This window comes from Taudactylus pleione, unplaced genomic scaffold (genome assembly GCF_031769625.1).
Source record: "Taudactylus pleione unplaced genomic scaffold, aTauple2 ptg000820l, whole genome shotgun sequence".
Classification (NCBI taxonomy): Eukaryota; Metazoa; Chordata; class Amphibia; order Anura; family Myobatrachidae; genus Taudactylus; species Taudactylus pleione.
In genome coordinates this window covers 2,334,704-2,355,692 of record NW_028285222.1, presented here as the reverse complement: position 1 = coordinate 2,355,692, position 20,989 = coordinate 2,334,704, and the positions used below count along the sequence as shown (strand labels likewise).

General features: G+C 45.4%; 1 protein-coding gene across 1 annotated transcript in view; it reads left to right on the top strand.

Moving 5' to 3' along the window:
• The window catches only part of OTOG (otogelin), a 288,440-nt gene that overhangs the window by 96,871 nt on the left and 170,580 nt on the right, over positions 1 to 20,989 (top strand). Inside the window, exons 22-25 of the mRNA XM_088458241.1 lie at positions 12,102 to 12,209; positions 15,176 to 15,314; positions 15,972 to 16,106; positions 19,796 to 19,942. Coding sequence (XP_088314367.1) covers positions 12,102 to 12,209; positions 15,176 to 15,314; positions 15,972 to 16,106; positions 19,796 to 19,942 — 529 coding nt within the window. The remainder of the gene's footprint in view (positions 1 to 12,101; positions 12,210 to 15,175; positions 15,315 to 15,971; positions 16,107 to 19,795; positions 19,943 to 20,989) is intronic.

Here is a 20,989-nt window from a genome sequence, read left to right as displayed (position 1 = left end):
CGCCTGTGGAGACACATTCTTGAGCTGTTTATGGTAATTCAAAGGGTACCAGGTCAAATTTTTAACAGGAAAAATCAGAGGCTTTTTGGTGGCGACCTGGTGTGAGCAGGGGATCGGTATGTAATACCACCGGCAGTTCGAATCCCGGCAGCGTCAGGCCGACAGAGGAACAGACCCTGGCAGCGGCAGCCCGACAGTGCTGGAAATCCCGATCGTCCCCAGGAAAGTACTGACTAACCTAAACTACTCCCCTAACCCTAACCTTCCCTTAGGAGTGCCTAACCCTAACCTCCCCCTCAAGTGCCTAAACCTAACCCCCCCTTCCCTGCTGCCTAAACCTAAGTACCCGGGGGGGGTGCCTAACCCTAACCTCCCCCCGGGGGTGCCTAACCCTAACCCTCCCTCCCCCTAGCCTAACCCTAACCTGCCGAGGGGGTGCCTAACCCTAACCCACCCTCCCCCTAGCCTAACCCTACCCTCCCGAGGCGGTGCCTAACCCTAACCTCACCCCGGGGGTGCCTAACCCTAATCCTCCCTCCCCCTAGCCTAACCCTAACCTCCCGAGGGGGTGCCTAACCCTAAGTCCCCCCCGGGAGCCCTAAACCTAACCCTCCCTCCCCTTCGGCTGTCCGCTTGCGGTGCCCGGCATCCCTTCGATCGGGATGCCGGGCGCCGGTCTCCTGGCGTCGGTAAAATGAGCGGCGTCTACATCTAGACGCCGGTCATTTCACCCTCGCCGGGATATGACAGTCGGGAAGCCGGCTGTCAGCATAATATCAGCCGGCTTCCCGATTGCATCCCGTGAGGGCAGGTTGGACCGAAAGTGCACTTGACCCACTCCATGTCCAGTGACAGTCCTTACCGGCCGCAGAAATCTGGCATTATATGTACTGCTAAACAACTGGCCCTTAGACAGGGCAGGTGGACTTTACTCTTCTCTTACTTTAGCTTTATGATTTCATACCAGGAAATAACTTTTTAGGGGGCACAAGTCCTAAAGATTTGGTCACCCTTCTGAAAGTGGGGTTTTGAGAGTTACTGTTTTCTCAAATATCCTTTGTGTGTTGATTTAACATTCCACACTACACAATATTTTGAACAAATTTGGCCGATTCCGATGCATCGGAACGACAAATCGTGTAGTGTTTCCCCACTATCACGTTGCGGATGGGCGCTCCCGCAGGTCGTCCGTCGCATCCTCAGATTTTTCGTACATGCAAAAGATCTGAGGATGTCGCTAGCAAGGTCATGCTGCCAAATACAGCATGACCCCCGCCATCGCTCCGACACTGCCGGCATCAGCAAGTGTGTACGCACACCCGCCGGGTCTGTCGCTAACGAGCTTGGTGGTACACACTAACCTCAATAAATGTTTTTATGTTTTTTTTCTGGAGGCCAAATTTAAAAAGGTATTAAAGCAAATTTGAAATAATGTTTTTTCATGCCTGAAAAAGCCTATTCACACAATTCACTATTGGGATAGCTTCAGCTTCTTCCTATTCCATGATCTCATCCTTGCAACTCAGGGTCTCATTCAGACCCGCTCGCAAGCGTCTCGCTCCGGGGCTCACTACAAAAGGGGTGGCTGTCGATGGTGATCGACAGCTCGCACCGTTTTGTAGACGGGAGGGGGGGGGTGACTGGCCAAACGGAGACATTCCCGAAGGAACGCCTGCCGTTTGGGGGCGGCCCCACTGACATCACTCGTGATGTCAGTGGTGAGCTTCCGGCTCTATTAGAGCCGAAAGCTCACTGGGGCTTGCAGCAGACGAGACCCCGCCACAAGGGTCTCGTCGCAAGCCCCGATGGTCGCGATGGTCTTGACCATCAACTTGGCCGCTCGCTAAAGCTGTGGGTGGTCACCCACAGCTTAGCGAGCGGCCAGGAGGCCGGCTCATTATAGAGAAGCGGCTGCCCTCATTCAGAGCGAGCGCTCACATTTTGCGAGTGGCTCTGAATGAGGTTCTCAATCTCTATGGATTTTAGATTTACCTCATTCTAAAGGGATGACAACAATCCTAATTGTACTGTAGTATACAGTCCAATAAAGATGGCTTGTTTATCCCAACCAACGGTTACCTACAACTGAGAATTTCTGTCTCTGCAAGCAGGGAGGATAATGATTAAAGACATCCCGAAAACATGTCCTGTTGGTGGTACTTGAGGACTGGAGTTGAGAACCACTTCCATAGTTTACAGAATATTTAGGTGAAGAGTTTTTGGGGCTGTAGACATTTTCCAAGATTTCCTTGTGTTTCCCATCGATGGATCAGCTGGAGATTTAAATGGCCAATCTGAGCCTGTTTAAGATGTCCGGTAATTCTATCCCAAACTATTTCAGACCATACATTGTAGCAGATAATGTGTTTCTATATGACCTACATTAACGTTGTTAGTTTACCTCTGGTAAGAGACCGTGAAGCTTGCAATCTGTTGGTTTCTTTGTCCTTCTCCCTCCCATTATGTTACGCAATAAACAGGTGGATAATCAGATCAGATGTCGGCTAAGAAGCTTAGGCAGATTCCTGGGAAATCAGCACTTTTTAATTTCACAGCAGATATAATAAAGGTTTCACGGGGCCTCGTGAATTCTAAAACGGAGCAATTTTCTCTAACAGTGACCGTGAGTCAGTATAGACGCAGCATTGTGCGCGCAGTTCCGTATGGCTGAACGCCGGTTATAGGTTACCGGACTCTAATGTGGCTGGGCGTTGACTTTACGTGAATTCAGTTCTCTTATGATTTGGGGCTCAATAAGAACAAATTAAAACTTCTCTGTCCACTTAATGTATTTAGGGGCATATTCAATCAGCCGTGATAAGCCGTTTTCGGTGAAAAAATTTCGCTGACGACGTCATTTTGCCATGCGAAAACTTATCCCCGTATTCAATTCCAAAGACTTTTCGCCTACGCGAAATTGGAATAGGCGAAAAAGATTTGCCTATGAAAGCAGGCAAAAAAAAGTGCAGAATTGCGGTTTTGGGGTGCAAAGGTTGGAAAACCACCCGGCACCCTTGGGACAGGACCCCAAAGGTTAACTGCGTCAAAATACAAACAAATAAAAATTAACGAACACCCCAAAATACTTTGAAAAAGGGGGCAAAAAAGTACAAAGTTGAGGTACAAACTTAAAAACTAGCTAAATATGCTTTTGGGGGTCTGCAAGTATGGGGGAGGTGTTTTTTTCATTGCAGGTGCTTGCTGATGGTGCGTTTTAAAGGTTTTTTTAAATTTCACTTTTGCCATTTTTAACCATGCTTGCACCCATTTTCATGTACCCCAAATTTGCTGGAACTAGTTATTTTCTCCAAAAAACCCTGCTAAATGCTATTCTTCACCACTTGTGCAAAGACGCTAATTATTGAGAGCATTTAAGTACCAGCAGGGCTATTCAGGAGCATCTACATTGATCCCCAATGTTAGTGCATCTTTTGGGGGGTCTCAGGCTGATTTCCCCAAATCTGACAGCACTTTTCGCCTGTTTGAGTTTCGACGGGTCCCGTTTTCGCGTCCTTTGGAATTCAATAGGGCGAAGAGCGGGGCTGCACACTAAAAGTTTTCCCCTCCAAAATACGTGAAGTCGGCGAAAAGTACGGCAGGTGAAACCTTTCCCACTTATCACGGCTAATTGAATATGCCTTTTAGTGTTAAACAGTAAGAGCTGTGCGTGATCTGGTCATATGGTGGTATTATAGAAGCTGCATATCATGGGCATGTAATAGTACTGATGCGCTGTATTATATGTGATAACATGGACATGTACTATATGTGATTGACATGCACTATATGTGATGGACATGTACTATATGTGATGGACATGTACTATATGTGCTGAACATGGACATGTATTTTACAGTATGTGCTTGTCACGGACATGTATTTTATGTGATGGACATGTATTATATGTACTGGAAATTGGACATGTATTGTATGTGTTGGATACGGACATGTACTCTATGTGCTGGATATGGACATGTGCTACATGTGTTGGATATGGACATGTGCTAAATGTGCTGGATATGGACATGTGCTACATGTGTTGGATATGGACATGTGCTATATGTGCTGGATATGGACATGTGCTATATATGCTGGATATGGACATGTGCTATATGTACTGGTTATGGACATGTGCTATATGTGCTGAATATGGACATGTACTATATGTGCTGAATATGGACATGTGCTATATGTGCTGGATATGGACATGTGCTATATGTGCTGGATATGGACATGTGCTATATGTGCTGGATATGGACATGTACTATATGTGCTGGATATGGACATGTGCTATATGTGCTGGATATGGACATGTGCTATATGTGCTGGATATGGACATGTGCTATATGTGCTGGATATGGACATGTGCTATATGTGCTGGATATGGACATGTACTATATGTGCTGAATATGGACATGTGCTATATGTGCTGGATATGGACATGTACTATATGTGCTAGATATGGACATGTGCTATATGTGCTGGATATGGACATGTGCTATATGTGCTGGATATGGACATGTGCTATATATGCTAGATATGGTCATGTGTTGGATATGGACATGTGCTATATGTGCTGGATATGGACATGTGCTATATATGCTGGATATGGTCATGTGCTGAATATGGACATGTGCTATATGTACTGGATATGGACATGTGCTATATGTGCTAGATATGGACATGTGCTATATGTGCTGGATATGGACATGTGCTATATGTGCTGGATATGGACATGTGCTATATGTGCTGGATATGGACATGTGCTATATGTGCTGGATATGGACATGTGCTATATGTGCTGGATATGGACATGTGCTATATGTGCTGAATATGGACATGTGCTATATGTGCTGGATATGGACATGTACTATATGTGCGGAATATGGACATGTGCTATATGTGCTGGATATGGACATGTACTATATGTGCTGGATATGGACATGTGCTATATGTGCTGGATATGGACATGTGCTATATGTGCTGAATATGGACATGTGCTATATGTGCTGGTTATGGACATGTACTATATGTGCTGGATATGGACATGTGCTATATGTGCTGGATATGGACATTGCTATATGTGCTGGATATGGACATGTGCTATATGTGCTGAATATGGACATTGCTATATGTGCTGGATATGGACATGTACTATATGTGCTGAATATGGACATGTACTATATGTGCTAGATATGGACATTCCTATATATGCTGGATATGGACATGTGCTATATGTGCTAGATATGGACATGTGCTATATGTGCTGGATATGGACATGTACTATATGTGCTGGATATGGACATTGCTATATGTGCTGGATATGGACATGTGCTATATGTGCTGGATATGGACATGTACTATATGTGCTGGATATGGACATGTGCTATATGTGCTGGATATGGACATGTACTATATGTGCTGGATATGGACATTGCTATATGTGCTGGATATGGACATGTACTATATGTGCTGGATATGGACATGTGCTATATGTGCTGGATATGGACATGTGCTATATGTGCTAGATATGGACATGTGCTATATTTACTGGATATGGACATGTGCTATATGTGCTGGATATGGACATGTGCTATATGTGCTGGATATGGACATGTGCTATATGTGCTGGATATGGACATGTGCTATATGTGCTGGATATGGACATGTGCTATATGTGCTGGATATGGACATGTGCTATATGTGCTGGATATGGACATGTGCTATATGTGCTGGATATGGACATGTGCTATATGTACTGGTTATGGACATGTGCTATATGTGCTGAATATGGACATGTACTATATGTGCTAGATATGGACATGTGCTATATGTGCTGGATATGGACATATGCTTTATGTGCTGGATATGGACATGTACTATATGTGCTGGATATGGACATGTGCTATATGTGCTGGATATGGACATGTGCTATATGTGCTGGATATGGACATGTACTATATGTGCGGAATATGGACATATATAATAGTACATGTGCTGAAAATGGACATGTGCTATATGTGCTGGATATGGACATGTGCTATATGTGCTGGATATGGACATGTGCTATATGTGCTAGATATGGACATGTGCTATATGTACTGGATATGGACATGTGCTATATGTGCTGGATATGGACATGTGCTATATGTGCTGAATATGGACATGTACTATATGTGCTGGATATGGACATTGCTATATGTGCTGGATATGGACATGTACTATATGTGCTGGATATGGACATGTACTATATGTGCTGGATATGGACATGTGCTATATGTACTGGATATGGACATGTGCTATATGTGCTAGATATGGACATGTGCTATATGTGCTGGATATGGACATGTGCTATATGTGCTGGATATGGACATGTGCTATATGTGCTGGATATGGACATGTGCTATATGTGCTGGATATGGACATGTGCTATATGTGCTGAATATGGACATGTGCTATATGTGCTGGATATGGACATGTACTATATGTGCGGAATATGGACATGTGCTATATGTGCTGGATATGGACATGTACTATATGTGCTGGATATGGACATGTGCTATATGTGCTGGATATGGACATGTGCTATATGTGCTGAATATGGACATGTGCTATATGTGCTGGTTATGGACATGTACTATATGTGCTGGATATGGACATGTGCTATATGTGCTGGATATGGACATTGCTATATGTGCTGGATATGGACATGTGCTATATGTGCTGAATATGGACATTGCTATATGTGCTGGATATGGACATGTACTATATGTGCTGAATATGGACATGTACTATATGTGCTAGATATGGACATTCCTATATATGCTGGATATGGACATGTGCTATATGTGCTAGATATGGACATGTGCTATATGTGCTGGATATGGACATGTACTATATGTGCTGGATATGGACATTGCTATATGTGCTGGATATGGACATGTGCTATATGTGCTGGATATGGACATGTACTATATGTGCTGGATATGGACATGTGCTATATGTGCTGGATATGGACATGTACTATATGTGCTGGATATGGACATTGCTATATGTGCTGGATATGGACATGTACTATATGTGCTGGATATGGACATGTGCTATATGTGCTGGATATGGACATGTGCTATATGTGCTAGATATGGACATGTGCTATATTTACTGGATATGGACATGTGCTATATGTGCTGGATATGGACATGTGCTATATGTGCTGGATATGGACATGTGCTATATGTGCTGGATATGGACATGTGCTATATGTGCTGGATATGGACATGTGCTATATGTGCTGGATATGGACATGTGCTATATGTGCTGGATATGGACATGTGCTATATGTGCTGGATATGGACATGTGCTATATGTACTGGTTATGGACATGTGCTATATGTGCTGAATATGGACATGTACTATATGTGCTAGATATGGACATGTGCTATATGTGCTGGATATGGACATATGCTTTATGTGCTGGATATGGACATGTACTATATGTGCTGGATATGGACATGTGCTATATGTGCTGGATATGGACATGTGCTATATGTGCTGGATATGGACATGTACTATATGTGCGGAATATGGACATATATAATAGTACATGTGCTGAAAATGGACATGTGCTATATGTGCTGGATATGGACATGTGCTATATGTGCTGGATATGGACATGTGCTATATGTGCTAGATATGGACATGTGCTATATGTACTGGATATGGACATGTGCTATATGTGCTGGATATGGACATGTGCTATATGTGCTGAATATGGACATGTGCTATATGTGCTGGATATGGACATGTGCTATATGTGCTGGATATGGACATGTGCTATATGTGCTGGATATGGACATGTGCTATATGTGCTGGATATGGACATGTGCTATATGTGCTGGATATGGACATGTGCTATATGTGCTGGATATGGACATGTGCTATATGTGCTGGATATGGACATGTGCTATATGTGCTGGATATGGACATGTGTTGAATATGGACATGTACTATATGTGCTGGATATGGACATGTACTATATGTGCTGGATATGGACATTGCTATATATGCTGGATATGGACATGTGCTATATGTGCTGGATATGGACATGTGCTATATGTGCTGGATATGGACATGTGCTGGATATGGACATATATAATAGTACATGTGCTGAATATGGACATGTACTATATGTGCTGGATATGGACATGTACTATATGTGCTAGATATGGACATGTGCTATATGTACTGGATATGGACATTACTATATGTGCTGAATATGGACATGTACTATATGTGCTGGATATGGACATGTACTATATGTGCTGGATATGGACTTGCACTATATGTGCTGAATATGGACATGTGCTATATGTGCTGGATATGGACATGTGCTATATGTGCTGGATATGGACTTGCACTATATGTGCTGGATATTGACATGTATTATATGTGCTGGATATGGACATGTACTATATGTGCTGGATATGGACATGTACTATATGTGCTGGATATGGACTTGCACTATATGTGCTGAATATGGACATGTGCTATATGTGCTGGATATGGACATGTGCTATATGTGCTGGATATGGACATGTGCTATATGTGCTGGATATGGACATGTGCTATATGTGCTGGATATGGACATGTACTATATGTGTTGGATATGGACATATGCTATATGTGCTAGATATGGACATGTATTATATGTGCTGGATATGGACATGTACTATATGTGCTGGATATGGACATGTGCTATATGTGTTGAATATGGACATGTGCTATATGTGTTGGATATGGACATGTGCTATATGTGCTAGATATGGACATGTGCTATAAGTGCTGGATATGGACATGTGCTATATGTGCTGGATATGGACATGTGCTATATGTGCTGGATATGGACATGTGCTATATGTGCTGGATATGGACATGTGCTATATGTGCTGGATATGGACATGTGTTGAATATGGACATGTACTATATGTGCTGAATATGGACATGTGCTATAAGTGCTGGATATGGACATGTGCTATATGTGTTGGATATGGTCATGTACTATATGTTCTGGATATGGACATGTGCCATAGGTGCTGGACATGGCCACGTGCTGGATATGGATCATGCGTGTTAGAAAAACATTGCTCCCCTGTGTCTGACATTGGCAGTGCGCACGGCTCTGAACCAGGGCCATTATGCCTGTGTCAACATTTTGTCCATGTAGGCATTCAGGCCATGTCTCGTGTTGGCATAATGACTACACACCCCTCCTGAATATAAGGTGGCGTCATTGTGTAACGTGTGTCATATGCTGAGTATTACCGCAGATGGTGAGAGGTCTCTTACCTAAGCTGCCCCGGTTATCCTCCCTCTGCCCCCAGGACCCAGCAGACCACTGTACTCTCCCACGTGTGATGTCCAGGGACCAGAGCACAAAGCAGGATTGGCATCTGATCTACATCCAAAACTCTCTGCTGTTCTAATTCCCAAGCAGTCACGGCTGAAGTCTGTGAACTGTTCAGTTTGGGGAACTCTATGAATTTTCGAGAAACTAATTTAAGGGTGTTGAAGGTATCTCAGGCTTCAACAAATGGTAATTAAAGTCCGTCTTATGTATACCGACAATAACGGAGAATGTCCTGTGCCTTGGTTCAGGGCTTTGAATTGTTGAGATTTAATCTTTAAATTCAAGAGGACAATTGAAGGACATCCAGCTGCTCCTGAGTGCACACTGGGCCATCTAACAGACTAGACTGTCACTTCTAGCTGGTAATAAGCTACAGGAGCTCCCCGGCAGAGGTCTCATATGTAAGTCAGTACATAGGACAGCTCTCTGGCATAGGCCTCCAGTATATCTTTGTAAATAGGACGGCTCTCTGGGAGTGGTCTCTGGTATGTTGGTATACCAGAATACCCTCCGGTAAGTTATTACCTAGTACTAGTACCTAGTTCTTTCACAGGAGAGGCTCCTAACAGGTGAGAGCACAGAAAGAGGTACAAATAGGCTGAAGGAGTAGAATATGGGGCAGAGAGCCCAAGGGGGAGGTCTAGATTGTAGCTGGTGGGCAGGAGAAGTCGGCTGTGAGAACAGGAGGGAGGAGGACCCTGCTTCTTGGAGATAACATTCTAAGGGCAAGACAGATGTCGACACTGGGCACATGACGACATTCTGAGAATGTCTACATGTTCCCTGTCGACATTTCACCAATGTCATTATAACTGTTGACATTGTAGTGTTGACATTTTGAATGTCGACCTTATGGCAGCATCCCCGGAACCTGTATGCACATTATCAGCAGATAGTTCATGTTTATTGCTCCTCAGAAAGCTAATATCTGGGATCCATAAATCCTTGTAACTGTAATACAATTAGCACATTTATTTCCAGAAATCAGCGCCTATTCTTTCCATTGGTTTCGGTGTATGAAATTCACCCATTGTCCTGGCACTGTAAAGAAGTGATTGTCCGGGAGCTGTTAACACCTGTATTAGGTGGATAGTCTTACAGGGACTGACTCCCATCTGCCGCGGAGCTGTCAACAGCTGTCGCTTTCTGCCAAAGTCATGGTTATTCCTGCACTTTAATACGATAACCATTAATGGCACCTATGTACAAAAAGATGGCGTTTAATGGATGACTGGCCACTTGCTGCCTGTTGAGCATTTTATTTGGGTTGGGTTGGGATGGTGCCCGTCAGAGTACAAACAGCGGTACCCCGACGGTCAGAATCTTGGCAAAATTTCATAAGTGTTCTAACCCTCCCCCTAACCCATCTTTCCCGCAACCGAACCCTAATCCCTCCGCGGCCTAAGCCTAAGCATCTGTGCCCCCCCTCCCGCAGCCTAACCCTTCCCCTAGTGCCTAACCCCTAAACCTAATTCATACCGTCGGGATGTCACCAGTCAGGATTCTGGAGCCGAGATTTTGACTGCTGTTGGGATTCTGGAGCCGGGATTCTGACCACCGGAATAACGACCGTCGGAATGCCAACTTACATCCCTTTTATATGTTGTAATAATAGTAGATGTTTCTGATCTCCATAGAAGTTTCCACCGTGACCCCAAAGTTTCAGGTTTCCATTTATAACAATATAACATTTATTCATAAACTGTGGAAGATAAGTATAGGGACAGGTGAGACTGGCTGATACCTAGGATGACATCATAAATCTGACATAAAATGTAGTGCTCCAGGAGGACCCATATACTGTAATGGTTTATGCCTGGGAAAGCTTAGGTTTCAGCAATAATGGGGTTCCAGTGACGATGGGGTCTATTTACTAAGCCTTGGATGGAGATAAAGTGAATGGAGATAAAGTCCCAGCCAATCGGCTCCTAACTGCCATGTCACAGGCTGTGTTTGTATCTCCATTCACTTTATCTTCATCCAAGGCTTAGTACATAGACCCCAGAACCTCACATCTTTAGGAACATTTCATTCAGGTGTTGGTTCCTATAGTACTTGTGTTTTCCTATGTATGACCTGGAAGTGGGCAGAAGTGGACAAACCTGCGAAACAATGGCCCAGATTTATCAACAAGTGATATTCTTGTTATCACTTGTTACTTATCTTACATGGGGCTCCAGCCAATCAGCTCCTACCTGTCATGTGTTTGAAAAATAAAAGAGGCTGATTGGTTGCAGCACCATGTAAGATCAGTAACAAGTGATAACAAGAATATCACTCAGTAAATCTGGGCCAATGTATACTATAGTAGATGGAACCAAGAGGTTGATGTATCAAGCAATAAAAATATGACAGTGGAGAAGTTGCCCATAGCAACCAATCAATCAGCTTGAGGTAGCATTTATCATACATTCTATCAAATGATAAGTAGAAGCTGAAGTAGAGTAGAAGCTGAATGGTTGCTATGGGTGACTTCGATACTGGTCCACTTCTACACTCTTTCCACTGCTTAATAAACCCCCTAAGTCATAACTATATATTGTACACCTATATATAGTACACCTATCTGAGTCCCTGGTGCAGTATATAAGGTTATTTTCAGTCACTGTTTGTGTAATAAGGTGAGGACCACACATCGGCTAGAGGTAGGCTCCTCTCATGTATGTCACTAACCGTGAACTGTTCTAATTTGCAGGCTTGTGAAACACGGCAATGAATGTTTTGAACCCGATGCCTGTCCCTGCTCGTGGAAAGCCAAGGAATATTTCCCCGGGGACGTTGTGAATTCCTCCTGCCACACGTGGTGACTTATTTTACTGCCTTTTACAGATAGTTATTGTAGATTATTGTGTGTGGTGTTGTGACTGTTAAGCTGGCCGCAGACTGCACGGAAATGCAGTCACCCACCCGGGGCGGTTGTGAATGAGCCCTGTATGATGCGATAGATGAAGGGACACAAAGTTTCAATATGCACTGCTCCTCCTAGTAATTGTATCAAGACTAATAGAGATATGGTGACTGATCAACATCTTTAGGTTCTCATGTCCCCAATTACTGACTGGCGTAAAGAATTCACTCGTCTAGTGTTTTTTTTAGGCGATCTTCAGGGTGCATTTCACTAGGGTTTGATCATCTTAGTGTATTCAGGGGCCTATTCATCATCGGGGGCCAGATGACCCACGATGACTAAGTATCGAACTTGCAGCAAGTTACGGCGGTGGATACTTAACCACCGGAGCAAATCAGCATTGTTCTGGCACGGGGACAAGTGCCCCGAAAAGCAGCTTTACCCGCGGTCCCTAACACCTAGCACTTCTGAGCCGGCCGACTGCACATGGGTGACCTGTGCTCACGCATGAGCACAGCCACAGGGCACGATTTGGGAGGCAGCAGAGGGAACTCTTCACAAACCCCGGACCTCCTTCCAAGATGTCCTTGGTTCCCGCAGGCAAAGTCTGAAAACTGAAAGTTTTTGGAGTTTGCTGAATATTAGGCAGCCCCACCGGGACCCTTATAATGAATAGGCCGTTGCTTAAAACTTGCACTTGTGGGCCCATAAAGGTTGATGAATAGCCCCCTCAGTCGGTATCCGGATTAAAGATCGACAGTGTATAGATAGACACTCAATAGGTCGACACCAGATGGTTGGCAAGCAATTCGTAAACAGGGACAAAAGGTCGACTGACAAATAATTGACAGAGACACATGGTCGACAGGAACAACAGGTCGACATCACAATTGTCGACACATGTTTTTTTCAACATTTTTAACGTTAGGGTCAGGGCTAGGTTTAGGCACTTGCTGGAGGCTTACTGTTAGGCTGCGGAAGGGGATGGTTAGGGTTAGGCACTTAGGGGAGGGTTAGGGTTAGGCACCAAGGGGAAGTATAGAGTTAGTATGAAGATTAGGCTGAAATTTAAAAAAAAAAATTTCATACTGTATGTGTGTCGACCATATGTATGTTGACCATATGTGTGTCGACCTTATGTACCTGTTGACCTATTGTCTATCATCTGCTGTCGATCTATTGAGTGTCTATTAGACACTGTCGATCTTCTATGCCACACCCCCGTTTAGCCTCCTGTCTTTAATTTTGGAGACTGGAGTTCCTAGCCAATCAGATGATCTGAATGCTCCCTGCAGCTCCAGAATCTTTCAAGAGATGACTGCTGATCTTCCAGGTACACCCGTTATATAGTGTGAGGAGCAGGTTCCCCCAGCAGGAGATGAGTGATGTGTCAGTGAGGACAGGGCTGCATGTGACAGGGGCAGTGACATGAAATGATAAGGGGAATGGAGGCAGCAGGAAGCCACAGACTGAGAGTTATATAGTGAAAAGAGTAGGGCTCCCCAGCAGCACAGAGTATATCAGGAGATGAGTGTTGTGTTAGTGAGGACAAGGTTGCATGTGACAGGGGCAGTGACATGATATGATAAAGCTCCTATGAGCAGTGCCCTCTACCCTCTTGTGCTTCTCCTTACTCTATGTTCATGTACTTCTTACTCTCTTCCAGGGCACCTAACACTTGGTTGCTTTTCATTGTTGCTTATCTGGGTGTTATGGTCGCGAATGTAGCAATGTATATTATCCATGTCCTGTAATGTACTGTATTGTACTGTACTGTAAGTCACTGTAAATCAATCTATTGTTTATGTACTTTGTAAGGCGCTGCGGAACACTTGTGGCGCCATATAAATAAACGATAATAATAATAATAATAACGGGAATTGAGGTAGCAGGATGCCACAGACTGAGTTATATAGTGAAATAGTTGGGCTCCCCAGCAGCACAGAGTATTTCAGAAGATAAGTGTTGTGTCAGTGAGGAGAGGGCTGCATGTGACGGGGCAGTGACATGATCTGAGGAGAGGGAATGGAGGCAGCAGGAAACCACAGACTAAGGGGTCTATTTATCAAGCAGTGAAAAGTGTGGAGAAGTGGACCAGTGGAGAAATTGGCCATAGCAACCAATCAACTCCTACCTATTATTTTGTAGACTGTACTTGATAAATGCTACTTGAAAGCTGATTGGTTAATATGAGCTACTTCTCCACACTTTTCACTGCCTGATAAATAGACCCCTGAGAGTGGAAGGAGCCAGATCACCCAGCAGCACAGAGTAAATAAGGAGATAGAGATCTGTTACAGAGCACGATGTTACAAGTATAGTGTCAATATGAAGGCAACAAGAAGTTGCAGAGTTAGAGAGGAATGTAATAGGGTCTGAGTTTGCAAAAGTGCCGTTTTTTCTGTGATTTCGATGTGGGATTTAAAGCAGCATTTTTTGTTATAAGAAACAACCAACTTGGTTTAGCCCATAATAATATTGCTGCAGTCTGAGACCCTATTACGTTCCCCCGATACTTATATAGTGGAAGGAGGAGCAGGATCCCCCAGTAGCACAGAGTAGGGATGTCAGGCTCCTGTCTTACTGATGCAGGGAACTTGTGGTGATTATTCATGACATGACTATGTAAAATGAAGTTCAGGCATCTATCTTCTCATATCCGCTTTGGACTTACAGTATCTGAGTGATTCAGCAGTTTAGCAGGATTGTGTGATCTGCGTCTCTGCAGGAATGTGAAATTTAATAGAATAATAAATGTGTCTCAGGCAGTTTTACCTGCAATGTGTCCTAAACTGAGTGCTAGGGACACAGCTGTGTGTTTGTGTAGTGTACAATGCAGTGTGTGACATGTTGTGCAGTATTGGGGAAGTGAATCTTCAACTAACGCTGGTTTTAATCTTTTATTATGTGACTTACTATAGTGTTTGTCATCACGGATCATTTCAATGTACCTTCCACCCGTGTCCATCCATGTGCACATACTACGGTGATCGCCATTACCGGACGTTTGACGGTTTAGCGTTTGATTTTGTAGGATCGTGTAAAGTTCATCTGGTAAAGGTGAGACTCTGTCTGTTGTGTGATCATATGGATTTTATAGACTGAAAATAAGAGAGATTTTCACAGATTTACTTTTTAAGATGAATAAAAATGTGCGGGGCGTTATATAGGCAGAAGTTTAATAAATACGTTCTGTTTAGGATTAATCCTGGCACAATTATTGTGTGAAATTGGGACAGGCTACTACTGACATACTAAATCATAAGGGGTATATTTACTAAGATAGGAGTTCTATTTAAGAAGTGATGTTGCCCATAGCAACCAATCAGATTCTACTTCTTTAGCACCTTCTAGAATACCTGGAATCTGATTGGTTGCTATGGGCAACATCACTTCTTAATAGAACTCCCAGCTTAGTAAATTTACCCCTAAGTTCTGTACTGTCCCGGGAATAGGCAACTGTACATCTACAGCCTCTAACTAATGGCAGCTCTGTATGTAGATCCTGATTTATTAAATTAAATCCCTCCCCTACTGTATAGACTGTTAGAGTAAAAGGTCCTAACTAAATAGAATAATACCCCACCGTTCTCAGTGCATACTCCGATAAATGAGTTCTGTTTTTATTTCGTAGTCTATTGGCCATTTATACAGATATCTCCTCGTACACTTAGCCTATCTGTCTCACCAGAGGGGATTATCATTATTGTCTTGCAGGGTCTGTCATCCGGAAGGTTTTCTGTCATCGTAGAAAACATCAATTGTTTTAATACAGGAACGATCTGCAGAAAATTTATCTCTATCACTGTTGGACAGTCAATAATTATATTTGACGATGACACTGGAAATCCGGTAAGAAAGGTCATTTTTAATGACAACATTAAATATTTTGGAGTTTAAACAGTTGGGAAATGAATGTGCAGCCTGTTACTTTCATTCCTGACTGAAAACGGACGACGGGTCCATATGTGATGTTACTTTATCTTCATTACTCCTGAGTCTGTACAGTCCCTTCCAATTACAAATGTTTGGGTGATATTATATTTCTCTGTAATGGATCTTTGCACAATATACACACTAGATAGAACTGTGTAGCAGTATGTTTTCTTGTATAATCTACATTCATCTAGGACTAGGTACATACCTGCGTGTAGTCTGCCATCTACTGGCCAATGACCATTCATGGTTATTAATGACAGTGAGAGCAGCCCACGCACTGACAGTAGCACAGTGACGTAACTAGGGTATTTGGAGCCCAGGGCAAATTTGAAAATGGAGCCCTCCCCTCCTCGTGCGCGCGCAGCGAAAAATGGGCGTGGGCACTTAAAATGGAGTGTGTCAACATGACACACCCCTTTATTTCCACTCAGAATATTCCTATCCATATGCACCTTAACCCCAGTGGTGCCCCTTTATACAGTACCCCCAGTATGCAATGTCCCCAGTTGTGGTCCCTCTTATGCAGGCCCATAGTAGTGCCCCTCATACAGAACCCCCAGTAGTGGTCCCCCTTATACAGCCCCCCATTAGTTCCCTTTATTCAGTGCCCCAGTAGTGGTCCCCCCCAATGCAGTGCCCCATGTAGTGGTCCCCCCTATGAAGTGCCCCCAGTAGTGGTCCCCCTTATGCAGACCCCCAGTAGTGATCCCCCCTATCCAGTGCCCCTTATACAGTGCCCCCTGTAGTGGTCCTTCCTATTATTGCCCCTAGTAGTGGTCCCCCCAGTGCAGTGCCCCTAGTAGTAAGCACCTTATACAGTGACCCCAGTAGTAGTTTCCCCCCCCCCAGTAGTAGTCCCCAGTAGAAGTGCGCCCAGTAGTAGCCCCCCCCAGTAGTAGACACCAGAAGTGCCCCACCCCCAGTAGAGGTCCCCCCACAGTAATGGTTCTGCCAGTAGTAGCCACCCCCTCCCACGTTGTGCCCCCAGTAGTGCAGACACGTTAAAAAAAAAAAAAAATACTTACCTGAATCCTCGTTCCGGCTCCGGACACCGCATGTCAGTCCTCCCGGGCTGACGCGCTCAGCATTATGGGAGAGACGTCATGACGTCCCTCCCATTACCCACTGCAGGAGCCGGAAGGCGGAGCTCATGAGTGAGCTCCAGCCCGGCTCTTGCAGTGGGCGCTGCAGCCAATGAGAGTCTGTCCGACTCTCATTGGCTGTTGATTAACACACACATCGCCGCCAGCGCTGGCGGCGATGTTTGTGTTATGCATAGCATGAGCCCGCCTGCCACCCTCCTCCTGGTGCTATTGGGCAAGCGCTCAGGGGGAGGGAAGGGGCTTGGCAACACAGGACCGGCGCTGGGAAGCCTACCGCCGGTCCTGTGTAAATGTGTAGCGCTGACCGCACACACTGCGGTCGGCGCTACACTGCCTAACTAGGGTGGGCTGGTACCGTGGCCGGCGGCGCCTCCCCCCCCGAGCCGCTGGTCCTACGGCGCCCAGGGCACACGCCCTGCTCGACCCCCCCTTAGTTACGCCACTGCAGTAGCATCCTGTGATACTGTATCACTATCACTGCAGAAATCCTGCCAGCTTTCAGCACAGGCTCCTGATTATATTATTTTGCTTGTAGGATGCAGTGGTGAATTAAATTGAAAATCAGTTTGTTTTATTAAAATGAATGACCATAGGACAGCCGCCACCAATTGCTAACCTGTATTAGCCCCTAAGTATTAAACTCTAGGCTAAGACAAGATGAGCAACATTTGGCTTTATAGTTCATCAATAGTGTGTGTGTTTGTGTGTGTGTGTGTGTGTTAAGTGCACAATCAGACTTTTACTCAGGCTTTTACTATTCTAATTAGCGGCGTACGCGCAGTGTAACTACTGAGGTTCTATGTTACTAATACTTTGAATATGTAACGAGCATAACAGATAGGAAAGGCTCCCATGCAGTACAGGACATTACGTGGCAGTGGATGGGTGAGGGTGTGACGTGAGTGGATGGGTGAAGAGGTGACATAAGCAGATAGGTGAGGTGTGATGTGAGAGTATGGGTGATGGGTGGGAGATGTGAGCAGATTGGTGAGGATGTGACATGAGCGGATAGGTGAGGAGGTTACGTGAATGGATGGGTGAGAGAATACTTGGGCAGAGTGGTGGGAGGGTGACGTGAGCAGATGGGTGAGGAGGTGACGTGAGGGATGGGTGAGGAGGTGACGTGAGCGGATGAGTGAGGAGGTGACCTGAGCGGATGGGTGAGGAGGTGACATGAATGGATGGGCGAGGGTGTGACATGTGACGTGAGCGGATGGGTGAGGTGATGTGAGCAGATGGGTGAGGAGGTGACGTGAACGGATGGGTGAGAGAATACTCGGGCAGAGTGGTGGGAGGGTGACGTGAGCAGATGGGTGAGGAGGTGACCTGAGCGGATGGGTGAGGAGGTGACCTGAGCGGATGGGTGAGGAGGTGACGTGAGCAGATGGTTGAGAGAATACTCGGGCAGAGTGGTGGGAGGGTGACGTGAGCAGATGGGTGAGGAGGTGACGTGAGGGATGGGTGAGGAGGTGACGTGAACGGATGAGTGAGGAGGTGACCTGAGCGGATGAGTGAGGAGGTGACCTGAGGGATGGGTGAGGAGGTGACATGAACGGATGGGCGAGGGTGTGACATGTGACGTGAGCGGATGGGTGTGGAGGTGATGTGAGCAGATGGGTGAGGAGGTGACGTGAACGGATGAGTGAGGAGGTGACCTGAGCGGATGAGTGAGGAGGTGAACTGAGGGATGGGTGAGGAGGTGACATGAACGGATGGGCGAGGGTGTGACATGTGACGTGAGCGGATGGGTGTGGAGGTGATGTGAGCAGATGGGTGAGGAGGTGACGTGAACGGATGGGTGAGAGAATACTCGGGCAGAGTGGTGGGAGGGTGACGTTAGCAGATGGGTGAGGATGTGACGTGAGGGATGGGTGAGGAGGTGACGTGCGCGGATGAGTGAGGAGGTGACCTGAGCGGATGAGTGAGGAGGTGACCTGAGCGGATGGGTGAGGAGGTGACATGAACGGATGGGCGAGGATGTGACATGTGACGTGAGCGGATGGGTGTGACATGAGCGGATGGGTGAGGAGGTGATGTGAGCGGATGGGTGAGGAGGTGACGTGAGCGGATGGGTGAGGAGTTGACGTGAGTGGATGGGTGAGGAGGTGACATGAACGGATGGGCGAGGATGTGACATGTGACGTGAGCGGATGGGTGTGACATGAGCGGATGGGTGAGGAGGTGATGTGAGCGGATGGGTGAGGAGGTGACGTGAGCGGATGGGTGAGGAGTTGACGTGAGTGGATGGGTGAGGAGGTGATGTGAGCGGATGTGAGGAGGTGACGTGAGCGGATGGGTGAGGAGGTGACGTGAGTGGATGGGTGAGGAGGTGACGTGAGGGATGGGTGAGGGGGTGACGTGAGGGATGGGTGAGGGGGTGACGTGAGCGGATGGGTGAGGAGGTGACGTGAGCGGATGGGTGAGGAGGTGACGTGAGTACTGGAGAACATATTGGGCTATATGAAAGGGCACTGATTTTTCCTGTCTAATCTATACCAGAGTCCATCAAGCATGATTGATAAGAGACAAGAGATACACATCTGGCAAGCCGGCTTCTTCACCTTTCTCCATTTTGCTTCGGAATATATTACACTCCTGTGGGACCAGAGGACGACCATACACATACAAGTGGGACCCGAGTGGCAGGTAACGTCTGTGAGAGGCATCATACTGTCACTGGCACAGTCTTCCATATTGTCCCATCACTCTGAAGACATTCCGGGCTTATTGGGTTCTGTAGGAGATGTGGCCGACTGAGGCGGAGAGGCTCTTACTGAGATTAGTGATGTGCGCTATAAGGAATACTCCCTCGGAATACAATAATACTCCAGCTGTATGATAAAATAATCCCTCAACATAATAATGCTCCACTGACATAGTGATCTGCGGGATTTATGTGGCTGGGTGCCCGTCCCCCACAGAGTATGGTAAACATTTTACTTATAGTGATTGGCGCCTGATAAATTGAGGGCTTAAGATGTATTAAGTCACTGATATATTTCTGATATATGATGCACATTCACATAAATGTATGTAATAATTAGTAAGTTGATAGGACCAGACAATTTTCATGTGGCCCAGGATGGTTTTGGTTGTGTTTTACGCAATGTTAGTTAAGTGTTTTCTCTTTCCACAAGTAGCCGGGAATGGAGTTAAACTGGCAACAACATTGTTTTGTTAAGGCCATAACAGAAGGGGCTCTTCCTGTGTAAGGAGGGTTAGTGCAAGGATATGATCACGCTAGCAGGCCGGTGCTACCATTAGGCAGCTTTAGGTCGGCTTCCTAAGGGCGCCATTGAGGTGACTGAGGTCGCCAGCACAAAATGTAAAGAAGTGTCTGAAAGAGACATCTGTTTGCGTCTTAGTACTGACAGCAGAAGCGGATTATATAGACAGCTGCTGCACCTGTACTGTTCCCTCTGCTCTTCTATTCATGTATAACATACCTGGCTGGTTCAGCATTGCAGGCAGGAAGCAGTGTCCGTCCTCTTCCCCTCTCCCCCTTTTGTAAAGTACACAGGTGACCTGAGGTATTTATAAACATTTGTGGTCTATCTGCCCAAACTACAGTCAGACACTTCCTGGGGCAGCTCACACATCATGTGGAATAGTATGATTACAGAAGTTGCATTGAACATTGGATGGATCATAACTTCATGATCAATCTAATATTCAGCATGAACTACGGTGCTG